Raw genomic sequence first — 14,704 nt, forward strand, 5'->3', positions numbered from 1 at the left:
TCCAATAAAACACTCTTGTTCCCTAAATACAGGGTCTGGTAAACAGCAGGATGAACATGGATAAGCTAAAGATGAATATCTACTTACATATCTTCTTTATCACATTTGTACAATTGTTTAAATTTTACCATGTTTTAATTTCAGCACAAAGAGGTGTGTGCAGTATTGGCAAACCTGGAACCTTAATGAATTTATGAGAGTGTATAAATTAATTAGGATGCTTACAGGACAGCAATAACTCTCTGAATTTTCCAACTAAAGGAATACACGGCAATTGCATGCACAGATTTGTAAACATGCCCATGTATATCACACATCTACACAGATTTTATATAACAAATTTGACAGTAGGATTTTTGTTACCAGCTCACATACCTCTTTGCATTCTTATTTGTACAGAGGCTTCAGCTAGTAGACATAATTTTCTATTGTTTTTCACTCTAATTGGAGGTATACAATCAAAAGCAGAATAGAAACTCTGCATTTAAAAAAACAGACAGTATTTTCTGTCCAATTTACAACTCTAAATGACAACAAATGTGCAAGGTGTCCAGTATCAGGTTTAGCTCTGCTGTTGATACCTAAAAAAGTCAAGGGTCTGGCAACATGACAAGCTCTATACAAAATGAGTTTAAATGGGATGAGATCAGTTCTCCCCTTTACTGGTTGGTGACCTCATTGTCAACAGAGGAGCTGAAAGACTGAACTCAGTCAAGCACCAAAAAATCTTACCTCTACCTGCCCCTGGACATCATCAAGAGTATTTTCAGCAAAAGAAGATTTTGTGCTCTGTCCCCTCCTGTGGCCAAATTTGCATTTGTTCCTCAGGACTTGCTCATCATCTTCAATGGGTCTCCGCACATATTTGAAACGATCTTTAAGGGCCCGTTTCCACAGCAACTACATGGGGGAAAAAAATAGCTGTCATTACAAGTATCTGTCAAGAATTTGCCCCAGCCTAAAGCAGGTCAGTTTTTTTTTAACTAACTCTACAAAAAAGTGTTTGCCATTAAGCAGAAAAAGGCTCATAGGGCAGCACCACTGTTGGCTTCAGGATGGAAGGAAACAAAAGCACCTGTGGTAGATGGCTCTACAGCAACAAACTGCTGGGCTAATGGCACTGCTGTGGCTTGCTGAGGACAATAGTAGTTAAATCTAAGGGTTACATCTGTCCTAGGCTACCAGTGAAACCACACTGTTGTCCCTTCCTCAGCTCTTACTTTATGCTCCATTCATGACGTTGGGTTGTGAAACTACATAGCGAAGCAAATCAGCTCACAGATACAACAGAAACTGCTGTGAAGGGGGGGGGGGGTAGGGGTTGGTGATTTGTTTTGGGTTTTTTTTTAGTTTAGGGTATTATTTTTACTTTGCCTCTGGCAGTATCTAACTGGTTGCACAGTTTCATGATTATTGTGTCTTACAGAATGGGAGTGGGAAAGACACAGTGTGGCACTACCTTTTGCTGGGAGTCTACAGTTATACTGGATCAAGGGTATTTTTAAACTGAACTCAAAACTGCTGAATTAAGACAATCATTTAAATAGGTCCTAGCATTTCTAAGACACCTCAAGGTATGTAAAGTGCAACTTAAAGGCACTTCTGCATTGCAAGCAGATGCAGGTCCTGTTTAATGCAGCCATTCATCACTCCTTGGCAGTCAAAGACAAAGCTTACATGGCCCCAGTGCTTCTGTCACCCTCTTGTATTTCTTTATTCAGTTATTGAAAAGTCACTGCTCAAAGTTGTAGGGACAGCAACTTCCTCATGCATCCTTAAGGACCAATGGCCATTTGCATGTGGCCCAAAGCTGAATGTCCCATGGCAGGAGCTAGCCATGACATTGACACCCCAGGAAGCAATTTCTAAGCAAAGACTGTTCAACACATCTGCAGGCACAACCTGCAGTTTTGAACAGTTTTGTCATTCCTCAAAATCACTTGCATATTCCAGTTACTGGGGAGTGTTCAAGAGTCAGATGGAAAAAAATCAGTCAGAAAGTGACTGTAAATTAAAAGATGTGGAGGAATTAAAATATCTGCTACTTTGTTTTCTAAAACTGACTCCAATATTACACTCACTTAATACTGTACTCAAGCCTGTACCACTGGCATGCTGAAACACAATATAAACAGAAGAATGATTACCCTACATTTCTTACCAAATTGGTGTCATTTATTAGTCAAGGTCACATGATATGAAAGGCTAACTTAGAGTAAACCAGAATTCAGTAGAAGTAGACTAAGTAGTACAGTATCTCTCTTTGCAATGAGTCGGATATGCCTGCCCTTCTCACTCACAGGACACAGGATGAGAGGGTTTCTCAAGAGATGGTGGTGGAGGCTGTGTGACCTTGCATTTCTCCTGCCAAGCTTACTGTTCCCACTGCCCAGGTTCTAGCTGACCTACAGGCCCTCAGTCCTAAAAGCAAGACCTCCATTAATGGTGAAAAATTAGAATGGAAGAGCTATGAGACTACAACCCCTGTGGTCTCTACTTCAGCTCTTCTTGAGCAGCCCTGGGCCTACCAGGGCAGGAGTGCCCTTCCTAGGGGGACACTCTCTTACCAAAGCATCTTTTCACAGCCAGTCACAGTTCAGCACCCAAGAACTGGAAAGGAAGCAAGCCCATCAGCATTTCTAGTATGCAAACTTCAGGCTTAGGGTTCTGCCAGAACAGAAGTCACATCAGCACTAACCTAAAGATAATGACTAAAAATACAGTACAACTGCTCACTCAGTCTTCTCACAAGGCATAGTCACTGCCTCAAGATGAGTATTACACCTCAGCACCATTTTCAGAAGCAGTAAGGTGACTACAGGCCTTGAAAATTCCACTTGTTGTTCACCTGAACCATTAAGGTCCCTAAATACATTTATAGTTCTGGCCTTACGCATTTTGATGCAAATACCTCATCATTATATGCTTAGCAAAATTTATGCCTAGCTTTCCATTTTAAGGTTCCTAAGAAAAGCAAACAAAAACCTTAGTTTAATGCTTCTTTGAAGTGTTTAACAGATGTTACAATATTTTAAAACATGATCATCCCAGAATATATTAGCAGCTGACAATTTAAGAATCCCAGTAGTTGAGCTTCACACAGCTTCTTTCTTTTGAAAATCTTTATTTGGCTAGAAGATACTTTTGCTTATTCTTTCACATGAAAGAATATGCTGACACCTATGCAAGGCTTTAAATATCCCACAAAGTTCAAAACTTTCAGCTGTTTCATTCTCCAGTACCCCCAATAAATTAAGAATTTTAATTAAATCTATTTCTATTATAGGATTGTCATAAACTTAGGTAAGTCCCCTCTCACATACCTATTTCCAGAATGAGACTGCAGGCACATACATTTATGTGGTTTCCCTTGTGGGTAATGCATGCTCTAAAAAGGATGCTTTTGTTACCATTTCTGAACCAACAATTTTATTTTCTTATCATTTTCCTGCTCTCCCCAGCTTCCCCCAAACACCACCCTGGGAAGCTTCACCTTCCTGGTAAAGGAGTGGGAGGATTAGCCTGTGTCTATCTGACATAGGAGGGAAAGGATTACACACAGATTAAAATCAGTAATTTACTAGCAAATAATCACTTTGTGTGCAGCAGTTACATAAATCGGGCGTGCCAGCACCAGCACCCTGGGTTTCACAGGCACCACTCGGCAGCCACGAGCTCAAGGGAGCTGCTCATTGCAGAGCACAGCCAAAAGGGCAAGTGGTGTGGAGCAGGGAGCCCTCTCTCTCCCTGCCTCATGTCATGTTTTCTTGGAACCACGATTTTCAAAAGGTTGGCTGAAATGAAATGGAATAAGGGAGATGATTCTTTCCAAATTGTTTGGTTTAAGCCTTGAAAAATGGACAAGCACAGACAGAATATCTTGCAAGTTGTCAAGAAACAGTGCCATGCCAATTTGCTTTTGACTGCTGTGTTTATGACCTTCACTTTTTCTATATAACCTATATGTCTGTAACTTACAAATGTTGTACTGGTTACAATACACATCACAAATCTTATAAACTATTCCATGATTAAATGAAGACTTTTATTTTTTTTACATGTCATATGTTAGTTTAGGATAGCATTGTTCTGTAAGCAGAAGGAAATACCACGGGAAAATTTCCTTATGTAGTCACTTTAAAGCACACTTACCAAAAGTTAATCTTGGAATTAATTTCATTCCAGATACCCCACTTCTTAAATGAGTTTTACTATTAGTAGAAATTTTTTTCTAAATCATTATTTAGAATTTTAGACAATTCTTAATCCCTGCTTCTAGACTGACCTCATAAATAACATTCTTTTAAAATTCATAATAAATAAGTGGCTTATTCATTATTTTATTTGTAAATGAATTTATTTAGGGTCATAATCATTGTCCTGATTATACTAAATTGGATATTCTTTGAAAAAGGACTGATGGCAGAGAAGCATATTTTTTTTTCATACTGCAAAATTAAATGGGAAAATTTTTAACCAAGAAAACAGAATTGTGAATAATCCACTAATAAATCTTGAAACCACAAACTTTTAATGACCTCTCATTGCAACAGTATGAGATTGAAAATATTAGACTACAGTTCTACATAACACACACATTGTTTAAATTATTTGTTTAAAATAATTTGGACGTGTAAATAAGTATTTTGGGAGACAAAACTCCAGTATTTTGGAAAAATTCCCCACAAACAAACACCACCAAAAAAAAGGAATGTTTAAAGTTTTGCAAGTAATTTTTCTTTCCTGTCATGAAAATTCTGGTGGTAATTTAGGTGCTCTTATGTTTTCCTCTATGTTCCTCTATGTTTGCCAGAAATCTTTCCTTTTCCCACTTGTTAATTTCACTTCATTTCTGCAAAAATTTCTGCAATAAAAGTGCTGACATTTACAGTTCAAGGCTTCTCCATCCATGCACACCAATAACACCAAGTTCTTTACATTCTGATTTTCTGCGCTTGGCCAGAAGAAAACATTAATTCTGGAATCCCAAGATCCCTCCTGGGATGAGTTTTCCCTTTCCTCATCCAGGATGCCCAGCTGCCTGCCCCTGCCCAGCCACACAGGAATGCCCAGTGGCCAGGAAGGAACCCCAAACAGTTTCTGCTGCACCTTTCTGCCATTTCTTGTGAAGGGCTTTAAACTTAAGAATTGTGAGTTAAAATTAAAATCACACCCACCGCTGGCAGACCTTCTCAGGACATCTCTTTAAGAACTACTGCAGCCTTCTGCAGAGCCCAGCAAATGCTGTGGCTGCTCCTCCACCCCAAAGGCTGAGAAACTGCTTTCCTTTTAAGCATAACTTTAGAGTTAAAATGAATCTAGGAACTGAGACATGGCACAGCAATAAATAGCAAGCAGTAAATGAATGACATTAACAACACAGTGATATAGAGCATTTTACATGGCAGAAAGATAATACTCAACAGCAGAAGTGACCTCCAGCACACCAGAGGATACACAAAACTTGGTACTCTAAACTGCAGTCAGCCCTTTTGGTTTCTAAATGCATGCAACAAGGTATAATTTATTTTCAAAGTTGTAGGAAAAATAAGTCCAATAATTGAAAACAGACTTGTTGGTATTCTAAATAGACCCCAATGACTTTATTGCACTACCACTACTGGAAACCATTGTTCTCAGAGGCCAGCCCAGCTGAATTGCCATGTTTAGTATCCTCCATTTTCCAGCCTTACAAGACACAAAAAGTAGGTGGTTATTTCTCTCTTCCCAATGTTGACACCAAAACCACATTATATGAACTGCCTCCCCAGAAGTTTATATATAAATGGTAATTAACAAAGAATGTAAGTAGCATTTTTGCTTGCAATACTACTCTCATGCTAGTTTTCCTTTTTTACATTTACCTATCAGTCCCCTTTTCCTCTGAATTTTATTGATGGTCGATTTCTTAAATGTTTTCAATGTACTATTTTAGAAACTAATAATAACTACAACTGTTTAATTACTGCAGATGAACATCTTAAAGGTATTCAAAACCTCTCAGTAATCAATATTTTACCTCTTACATTTTAATACTATTATCAGGAACAGAAAGCAACAATTATAGTCCCTTAATAGCTGGAGGAATTTGAAAAGAAAAGTCTATAAAATTTTTGCTTTTTTTAATTGCTGAAGAGCCTTTCAAGGAAAAAAGACTGTTGTCAATTTTTTTTGTTGTTCATTTGCTTCTTAAAGGTGTATGAATTCAATTTTACTGCAAGTCTTGTGATAAGTACTTATGCATATATTGTAGGGTTTGTTTTAAGCTGTTAGTGTTGTAACACACAACTGTCAGATCAAGAAAAAATGTATTTATAATGCTTATGATCAAGAAGGAAGAACAGAGTGCCTAACAGTAGCCCCAATTAAAAATACTAATTTCATTCTCACACCTTCCTCCAATCTTAAGAATGCAACTTTTGAGCAGTTTTTCCTCTCTCAACACAGGCAATGAAGAGGGGCTGGATCAGAAAATGGTAGACTAGCAATATTGCAAACTGCTGATTCCAGCTTCCTTGTTTACTTATTGCAGTTATAGCCAGAATGCTTTCTAGTAAGAAGGGGGGGAAAGATCAAAAGATAAAGACCAATCACTCTGAAATCTCTCACATAACTGCTGCCAGCACCAGTTCTGCCATCCATGCAGCAAGTAATGTCCTTCTGCAATTAAAGCCCTTTGAAAACCTAGCTTAAGAATCTCTGTTTAAAAACAGTTTTTAAAAATTAAAGGCTGTAAAATTCTCTTTGGAACAAACTGAATATCATTCCAGCTCCTCATCACAGAGGGAGCCAGATGAAGACACAACATTACTCAGGACCCTGCCCAAGGACCACCACTGGGGTATTCAGAGATATATCCTGATCAAAAATGAGGACAGGCTGTTTCTCTCTGGTCCTTTTGCTCCCTTCTCCTCTCTTTGAGATGTGCTTGTTTTCTTTAGTCCCTTCCCTTCAACAATGCCTGCGCTCAGGGGAGAACTAGAATAGTTACTCTTAAGCCTCAACTTTTTTATTTATTCCCAAAATTATTTTGCTTTCTACAGTAATGGCATGTGAGATATATGTGAGTCCCCTCTGAGGATCACAAGCTTTTACAAGATGGTATAAAAGTATCATATGGCAAAGCAATGATGTTAAGTGAGGTGACCACTGTCCTCCAAGACCATAGACAGATATTCTAAATCAGAAGTGAAAAAAATGTAGTTCAAATTTAAATCATCTCCTTCCACCGTTTTCTGCTATTTCCCCAATGATATTCCAATATTTGTTTTAAATTTTTATTTTTTTTTTAATTAGACCTAGATTCCTTAAACCACTGGTATTACTGCATGTTGTAGTTTCATATCTAACACACAAACAATCATAATACATTGCAAGAGCATCGGTCACATGTTAGTCCTCACACAGACAATTTTCTAAACAGCTGGCTTCTTAGGTTTTAAAAATAGAAAAAAAAATCAGATTTAATTTTATCCCTGGGCAGATATCAGCCCAGAAAGAAAGACAGGTCTGCATGATCTCATGGTAGCTTTGAGGTACAGCTATACCTGCATTAATCTTTAATTGACATAATCAAATAAGAATGTGCTTTACAAAACACAGCCAAGTGTGTGTACTCTGAATAGAGCCAGTATATAAGAAATTGAAATTGATTTCCTCTGAACTAGATTATTTTCTTGTGATTGATTATGTGGGAAAAGCCCACAATACTTACAAAGCCATTCCCATCTTCATCAAGGAATGGGTATGCCTGGAGCAGAGCATTGACAACAATGTTATATTGCTGACTGTTCGGATACCTGCGCAAACAAGATGGAGACAGAAAAGATGCTTGGTTTTCTAGACAGTATTCAACACTGGAGTCTATTCTGATCTAGATTAAATAATTTCTGACTATTTCTCAGACAATCAGTTGCCCTCCAAATAACAAAGGGCACAGCTTAAAGGCATGAAATCTTTCTGTTGGTTTCAGTAGATGTCAGGCCCTTAGCCTCTTTTATTTAAGCAAATATATTAGAGAATAGCTTTACATCCATTTGAAAATTTCTGTCTGCAGACAACAGGTAATGCCCCCAAACAAATGTAATGGTGTTGACTTACAGTGATCCTTCCAGGTATTTTGTCATGTCTGCTTGTAAAAATTCAATCATTCTTATTCTCATACTGTGATCAGGGCATTTTTTTTCTGCTAATATACACTTGACATCGTAAGGGAAGTCTGGCAAAACATAGGAACTTGTCCACTGCAACATCCTTTGTCTCACAAAAAATGATTTCAGGTTTTTTCTGTAAAAGAAAAGATTGTATGATCACCATGACATCTTTCTTCTATGGAAATGCAGGCAGGAGGGAAAGATAAATACACGTTAAAACACAACACAAGGGAAAGTTATTGCTATAGAAATTCAAGGCCTGCTGTCTTTGTTTCTGCATAAAGAATACCTGCAAAAGCAGTGATCAATACGTACAGAGTGAAAAAGTAGATGTCAAATATGGAATATTGTAACCAGCAGACAGTAGGAGGTGCTTTGTAACTGAAAGCAAAAGCAGAAGTCAGTGGGGGCTTGCTGTTGTTGCAAAACACCTTTTTCTGTCTTAATTTATAATGTTTCCTCTCTAGTAAGACAAACAGCTTAATTGAATAAAATACTATACATGACATTATTTAAGGCTGTCCTCCCACAGGAGAAGGCAAGGAAGGGATGAAGGCAGCTATCATCAGCTCATGGAAACAGAGCAGACACAGCCCAGCAGCTCCTGTCACAAGAACACCATGACCACAATTTACAGAAGTCACACCCCAGCTGGGGTGAACTTGAGGCAGGTTATCACCACTGGCTGCCCAAACCCTAATTCTGAAAGAACACAGGGAAAAAGGGGTCCCCAACAACCAGTTATAGTCTCAACTCCTCTCTGAGCAGGCAGGTCTATAACTCTCAACCTTTCTGACCTGTTTATGCTGCCACACCACCTTGGCATTTTTTAATGTATCTTGTGGGCTGTCAAAAACTCTACATCCCTGGTATAACTGCACCAATGCCAGCCCTACCACAAATGGCAATGCAGTGCTGAGGAAAAAAAAATATAGCTTCAGTACTGTATTCTGCTCCCAGCATCAGTAGAAGTACTCAACACTACCATTCCCCCTTGCAAAACAGGTGCAAAATGGTCAGCACTGCTGTCTTTTCAAGCTCACCAGATTTCATGGGACACAGATGGTTAACAGTAGATGCAAAGCACAGTAGATTCTGTTTGCACTTTGCAGTCTTAAAAGAAGGCAAAGTTGTGCAGGAAGTGTCAACATATCCACATAGACACATTAATGTCCTTTTTTGGTGATAAATTAATATACAAATAGGAAAATAAAACACAACTTAGATTCTGAAATCACTTGGAAATCCCTCCTATGCAAACAAAGTGCAGATGTTCAATGTAGCATCAGTGAGCAGCTCTGCAGCCTTAAAGTTTGCATCCTGTACCTTCACCAACTCTCCTGATGGAAGTGATGTAGTGCACAGGCTGCAAGTTACTACAGAATGTTTTCAACATGCTACCATTTCATATAGCTCAAAAATGGACAGAAGTTTAAAATTTACAGTACTTTTCATCTAAGCAGCACTGAAAATCCTTTTGTTGGTAATACCACTGAAGCCAAAAAGCCATTTCAAAAAGTGGAGGGGTTTACAGCAGGTTCCATTTGGGGACACTGGACTACATTCAGTCACCCAAGAAAATAAAATTTTCTTGCATTTGGGATGGCTAATAATCAGGGAATATGGCAACTCTCCCATCCACCAGTCCCTTCAACATTTGCCATGGCAACAAAAATACTCCAAGTTTCACTTATCTTCATTTACCTTACCTAACACAAAATACTTCCTTGCTCTCCAAACAAGATCAAAAATTCCTCTGGTCTCCACAGTGCATGAGATTAAATATTTTACTAGTTTTAGCTGGACTCATGGCTGTTGGGAAGTAATGTTAAACATATGCTGTAATATTTCACAATGAAATACAAGCTTGTTTGAAAAGAGACACAACTCCACATAAACTTTATCCTCAGAAACGCTCACATGCAAACTTGTTTAACTAAAAGAACAGTTCAGCTGTAATGCTGTCCTGTATGATCAAAAAAGGAAGGTTTTGACTCTACACATAAATCCCAGTGCACGTACAGTTTTGAGATTTAGGTATGTAGTATATGGTAGAGATAACTCATGCTATTAATGTATAAAATATTGTAAAATCCAAACCATGTTTTTTGACTATCCTGGCCAGGAGCAGCTGTCTTATTCATGTACATCTAGTTCCCGGGCGCGCGTTAAGATAAATATTGACGCTTTAACGTAAGAATAGAGGCTTCCAGGATGATAATTGTTGGCTTCCCCAAGTTTTTGGGTCCACCTGAAAGCGGTTATTGATTATCGCCCTGCCGGTTATCGACTATCGCCCTGCCGGTTACATCTGTCAAGATAACCAACGGCACCATCCTGATACATGTGAATACATGGCTTCTCTGGAATTGATAGACAACATCGAGACACCTGGACAGGGCCTTTGTCCACCTCTGCGCATGGAAAGCAACAGCAATGCATGTGAAGAGACACAAAGAACATTTGGTCATCTCTGCTTTGGGCAGAATAAACTGTATAAAAACTCGCTGTGCGAAGCTGCGAGCATGAACTGGGGAGACTCTGACACTCAGGAGGTCAGATCCGTGTTCACCCAGCGCTGACCCCGGGCTCAATGCTGACTCTTTGGCTGTGGTGGTTTCGAAGACCAAACTTCGGTCTCGCAGACAAATTAATAAATATTTACTAAATTTTCTTATAAGTTTGGCTCACGATTTGATAATTTATAACAGGTACAAATATGTAAGTATTGTATATATATGTAGCCTGTTTCTGGTTATACCTCTTCTAGCTAACCTGAGGCAGAAATTAGATTAAAATCTTGAAACCGCAAAAATATCTCATAAAAATCTCAAAATCTCAAGTTACATCTTTTCTTGTCTCTCAGTTCTTTAGACTTGATTCTACAGCAAAATCTATCCAATGGTTAGCTAAGGCAAAATTCCAGTGTCCCTCTTTCTCCACTGTCATATGTCTGACTTACTTGCACCCCTTTCTCACTGGTACTAGGATTCCTGCAGCAAGTTACAAGGAGCTACAGTGACAAAGTTCTTAATTATTCTTTTCATTTTGTTTTCTCACAGTTTAAGCCCCTAAAATGACTTCTCTTGCGGTGAAACAAATACCAATTCAGATGAAACAAGCTGGTCTCTCTATACTTAGCTGCAGTAAGGAACTGCATCCTAAGAAGCACCTCCTCAGCAAGGAGACAACTATTCACAGAGCTTTTACCACTCAGCTTTTGTAGATTGCCACTTTAATGTGCTCAGTCACAGTCCTGTCTCACACAGCTATTTCCTTCTTTGTCTCCATTGTAGCCTTACTCTGCTCATGCACAGCATGTTTACTGAGACATGAGGCTATAAAACAGCATTATTTTGGGAGGAGCCGTTTGTCTCCTTCAGAAAAATGGAAAAATACCTCACAGCAAACTAGCCAACCAAACAAAAAAACAAACACCAGAAAACCTCACAAAGAGCCCTCAAAGACCCATCTATATGAATTATATAACCCCTGGCATCCCTAATCCCAGGGAATACCTTGTTTTACTGCCAAAAAGACAAAGAGATACACATTTGCAGTGTTGCCCAGACCATTCAGTGATTGTTTTAGATTACACTGGAGAGAAGAGTGGGGAGTAAATACAGCATCATCTCTCCAAGTTGAGTGCCATTCAACACCACACAGACACACAGAGCCACCTTCATTGGCTGCAACAAGTCAGTAAAAATAATCTTGGTATCAATACAGACAACTCAGCCAAGATAGCTGTATACAGTCCCATAGATATCTAGAAACAAGATCAAATACTAAATCATAATAAGACTGTTGTTTTTAAGCTTCCTGAGCATATTTTTAAGAAGGATCTATTTTGATCATTTAGGGGAAAATGTGATTTAAAGGCCAACTGAGCACACACATAAATGTGCTGTGTGGCAGAAGCTTTTCTTATTGTCTGCTAAAGTCTGTGAGTCAGGCACCCATTGTTATATCTTGTATCAGCTCAGATCCCATTTAGTCGGGGGACATGGCAGTTAAGAAGAAATTTGCTGACATCAATGTGTTGTTCCCTTTTTGGTATATCCACATAAAACTCAGCACATAGGTGAAGTCTCAATAGATTTCCATTATTCACAAATGAAGGTCTAACCTTTCACGTGTCTACTTCAGACATCAGCAAGAGACTCTGATCTGAAGGTTTGTAGCCTGGAAGTCCATGTCAACAAATCCAAGGAAGAAACAGAGGAGAAAACAAGGAACTTGCAGATGTGAAAGAAAGGAAAAGTCTTCAGCTGTAAACAAACGTTCCATTTCCCTAACACTTGTATAATATGCTTTCAGTTTTATGACAACATTCAAGGTTGCAAAGGCTATTTCCATCAAAAGAAAGAAATTATGACAGAAGATGAAATATCAAAAAAAACTTTTTTTCCTCTCAACAGTCAGATAAAAAGGGCTCTATTTTTTTATTCTCAGTTCTGATATCTGTGCCTGAAAGATCCTCATGCTATTCTCTTTTAGTGCTTCAATGTCATTTCCAACTTTTGAGCACAAATACAAGGTTTCCCAGTTATTCCCTCAAGCCTGGGATTTGCAGTCTACCTAGTGCTTGATGATGGCTTCTATTTTTTAGTTCCCACTAAACATAAGGGCAGGTATCCTTTAGACTGAAAAAGAAGTTACCCACAACTTCAGCAAGGCTGGGATGTTGGAGCTGTGAGATGTGCCAAAGCTGCCCATTTCCCAGAGCAGCTCCCACTTCAGCTTCCCCTGCAGTACCCATTCTATAGAAACCATTATGTTCAGTATGACTACAGACAAAATAATTCTGCTTCCAAAAAAGTTTGCAAGATGCAGACACAACCTTCTTCTAGAAGAAGTCCAGGCTTTTTGACAGTCTAAGGAGCTACATCACACAAGGGAAGGCTTCGCACTCTCACCTTATGCGAGGGCAGCAGCTGTGGGTTGCAGAAAGAGGAAATAAAAATGCTCTTTAGGGAATCAGACTGACAAAATTGCCATGTAAATCCAGACATTTAAAAGAAACAGGGTTTATTTGTATTCACTTCTGTAAGACATGTTACACTATATCCCAAGAATTTTATGGGTTTTTGGAATTTTTGTTGTGCTGCTGTTATGACTTTGCTAGACCTTAATAAGGCAATGCAATTAGTGTCTTTCCCAAGTCATTTTTAAGACTTGCTCATTTCTGATGTGGAAAAGACATAGCAATTTATTTCTTTTTTCCTGTAAACTTCTGTGGAACACTCACAGCACCATGTCAATAAATTCAGCTCGGATGACCTGAGGTGCTCCAAAACCATGAGTCCTGTTGTCTTGACTTTCAAAACATCGAGGCAACAAGAACAGACAATAGCTATTATTATGAGTCTTCTAGGTCTTTTAGTTTAGTATCCTTAAGTATCCTGCTGCAATAACAGAGACATGAAATGCTGACTTAAAACAAAAAAATGTGGCAGAAATTCTTGCATCCACATGAATTAAAAACCTAAATTTAAAGCATCACCCTCAAGCCCTGAACAAACCAAACCAAAACTCACAGATAAGACAGGTTTCATGAAGATGCAATAGCAATTGAAGTGAAATTATCAGAAATCATAAAAATGAAATAGTTTTTCTGGTATGTTATACCAAAGGTATAATCAAACAGCACCTGACATCTGTACTTCTGAACAAAATAGACAGGCAGTACTTCTTCCCTACTGTTGACCACTGTCAAAGACTTAACATGGTTTTCTTAAGTCAGCTTTTCATGTCCTTATGAGCTAACTGAAAAAAAGATCATCAGAATTATTTCTGGTATATTTGATGATATCAAGAATAAAGTCTTTGCTTAGAAACTAAGAAACTCTTAAGCTGTACATTAAGAAAAAGCATAAAAAGCATAAAAAGCACAGTCCTGCTGAGTTTTCATTGTAGGATTATAGCTACATGTGTTTGTATATGTATGTTTTATATAAAAATAATATTTGCCCTCTTATGTAAATGGAGCAAAATCATTTGAAGTAATTGACTCAGTGACAATTTTTCAGGCTAGATGCTCTTTTTCTCTTTTCCTTTTAAAATTTTCCTTTTTTTTTTTTTTTTTAAGCACAAGCATAAATGTGTTTCTGATAAAACACATCAAACAGATGAACAATACTGATGTATAGGTTATAGGGGAGGCAAAGGAAGGAGCTCTCTAAAGATCTTTAGAACAACACATCATAATTAAAGTCACTTCAGATGCAGCCACCCAGCAGTCAGGGCAGTTGCTATAGCCTGACCAAAAAAGATATGGGACTGGTCTAGTTAAAGACATTTCCTCCACTGAGGAAATGAATGACCCATGCAGGCCATCATGGCCATCTTAGAGACGGATGCCAAATTTGTAAGGGCAGAGGTAAAGGTAATTGTAAATCTTCCAGTTCATTGTCCTTGCTATCAGCTCAAATTTATGCAGGCAGCAGCACCAATATTCTGTCAATGCTGACAAAAGCTTTATTGGTGTATCAACACTTAGCAGGCCCAGGTTTAGCTGAGCACTGACCACATCTCCCAAACTTACAGCA

The 14,704-nt window shown here is 38.4% G+C and overlaps 1 protein-coding gene across 3 annotated transcripts in view; it reads right to left on the reverse strand.

The window, feature by feature from the left end:
• The window catches only part of SAMD3 (sterile alpha motif domain containing 3), a 70,120-nt gene that overhangs the window by 14,704 nt on the left and 40,712 nt on the right, over positions 1-14,704 (reverse strand). For all 3 annotated transcript variants that reach the window (XM_077175301.1, XM_077175302.1, XM_077175303.1), the window contains 3 exons: positions 8,101-8,286; positions 7,715-7,799; positions 733-900 (listed from right to left, as the gene is read on the reverse strand). In XM_077175301.1, coding sequence (XP_077031416.1) covers positions 733-900; positions 7,715-7,799; positions 8,101-8,286 — 439 coding nt within the window. The remainder of the gene's footprint in view (positions 1-732; positions 901-7,714; positions 7,800-8,100; positions 8,287-14,704) is intronic.

The sequence above is a fragment of the Agelaius phoeniceus genome, chromosome 3, assembly GCF_051311805.1.
Source record: "Agelaius phoeniceus isolate bAgePho1 chromosome 3, bAgePho1.hap1, whole genome shotgun sequence".
NCBI classification, from domain to species: Eukaryota; Metazoa; Chordata; class Aves; order Passeriformes; family Icteridae; genus Agelaius; species Agelaius phoeniceus.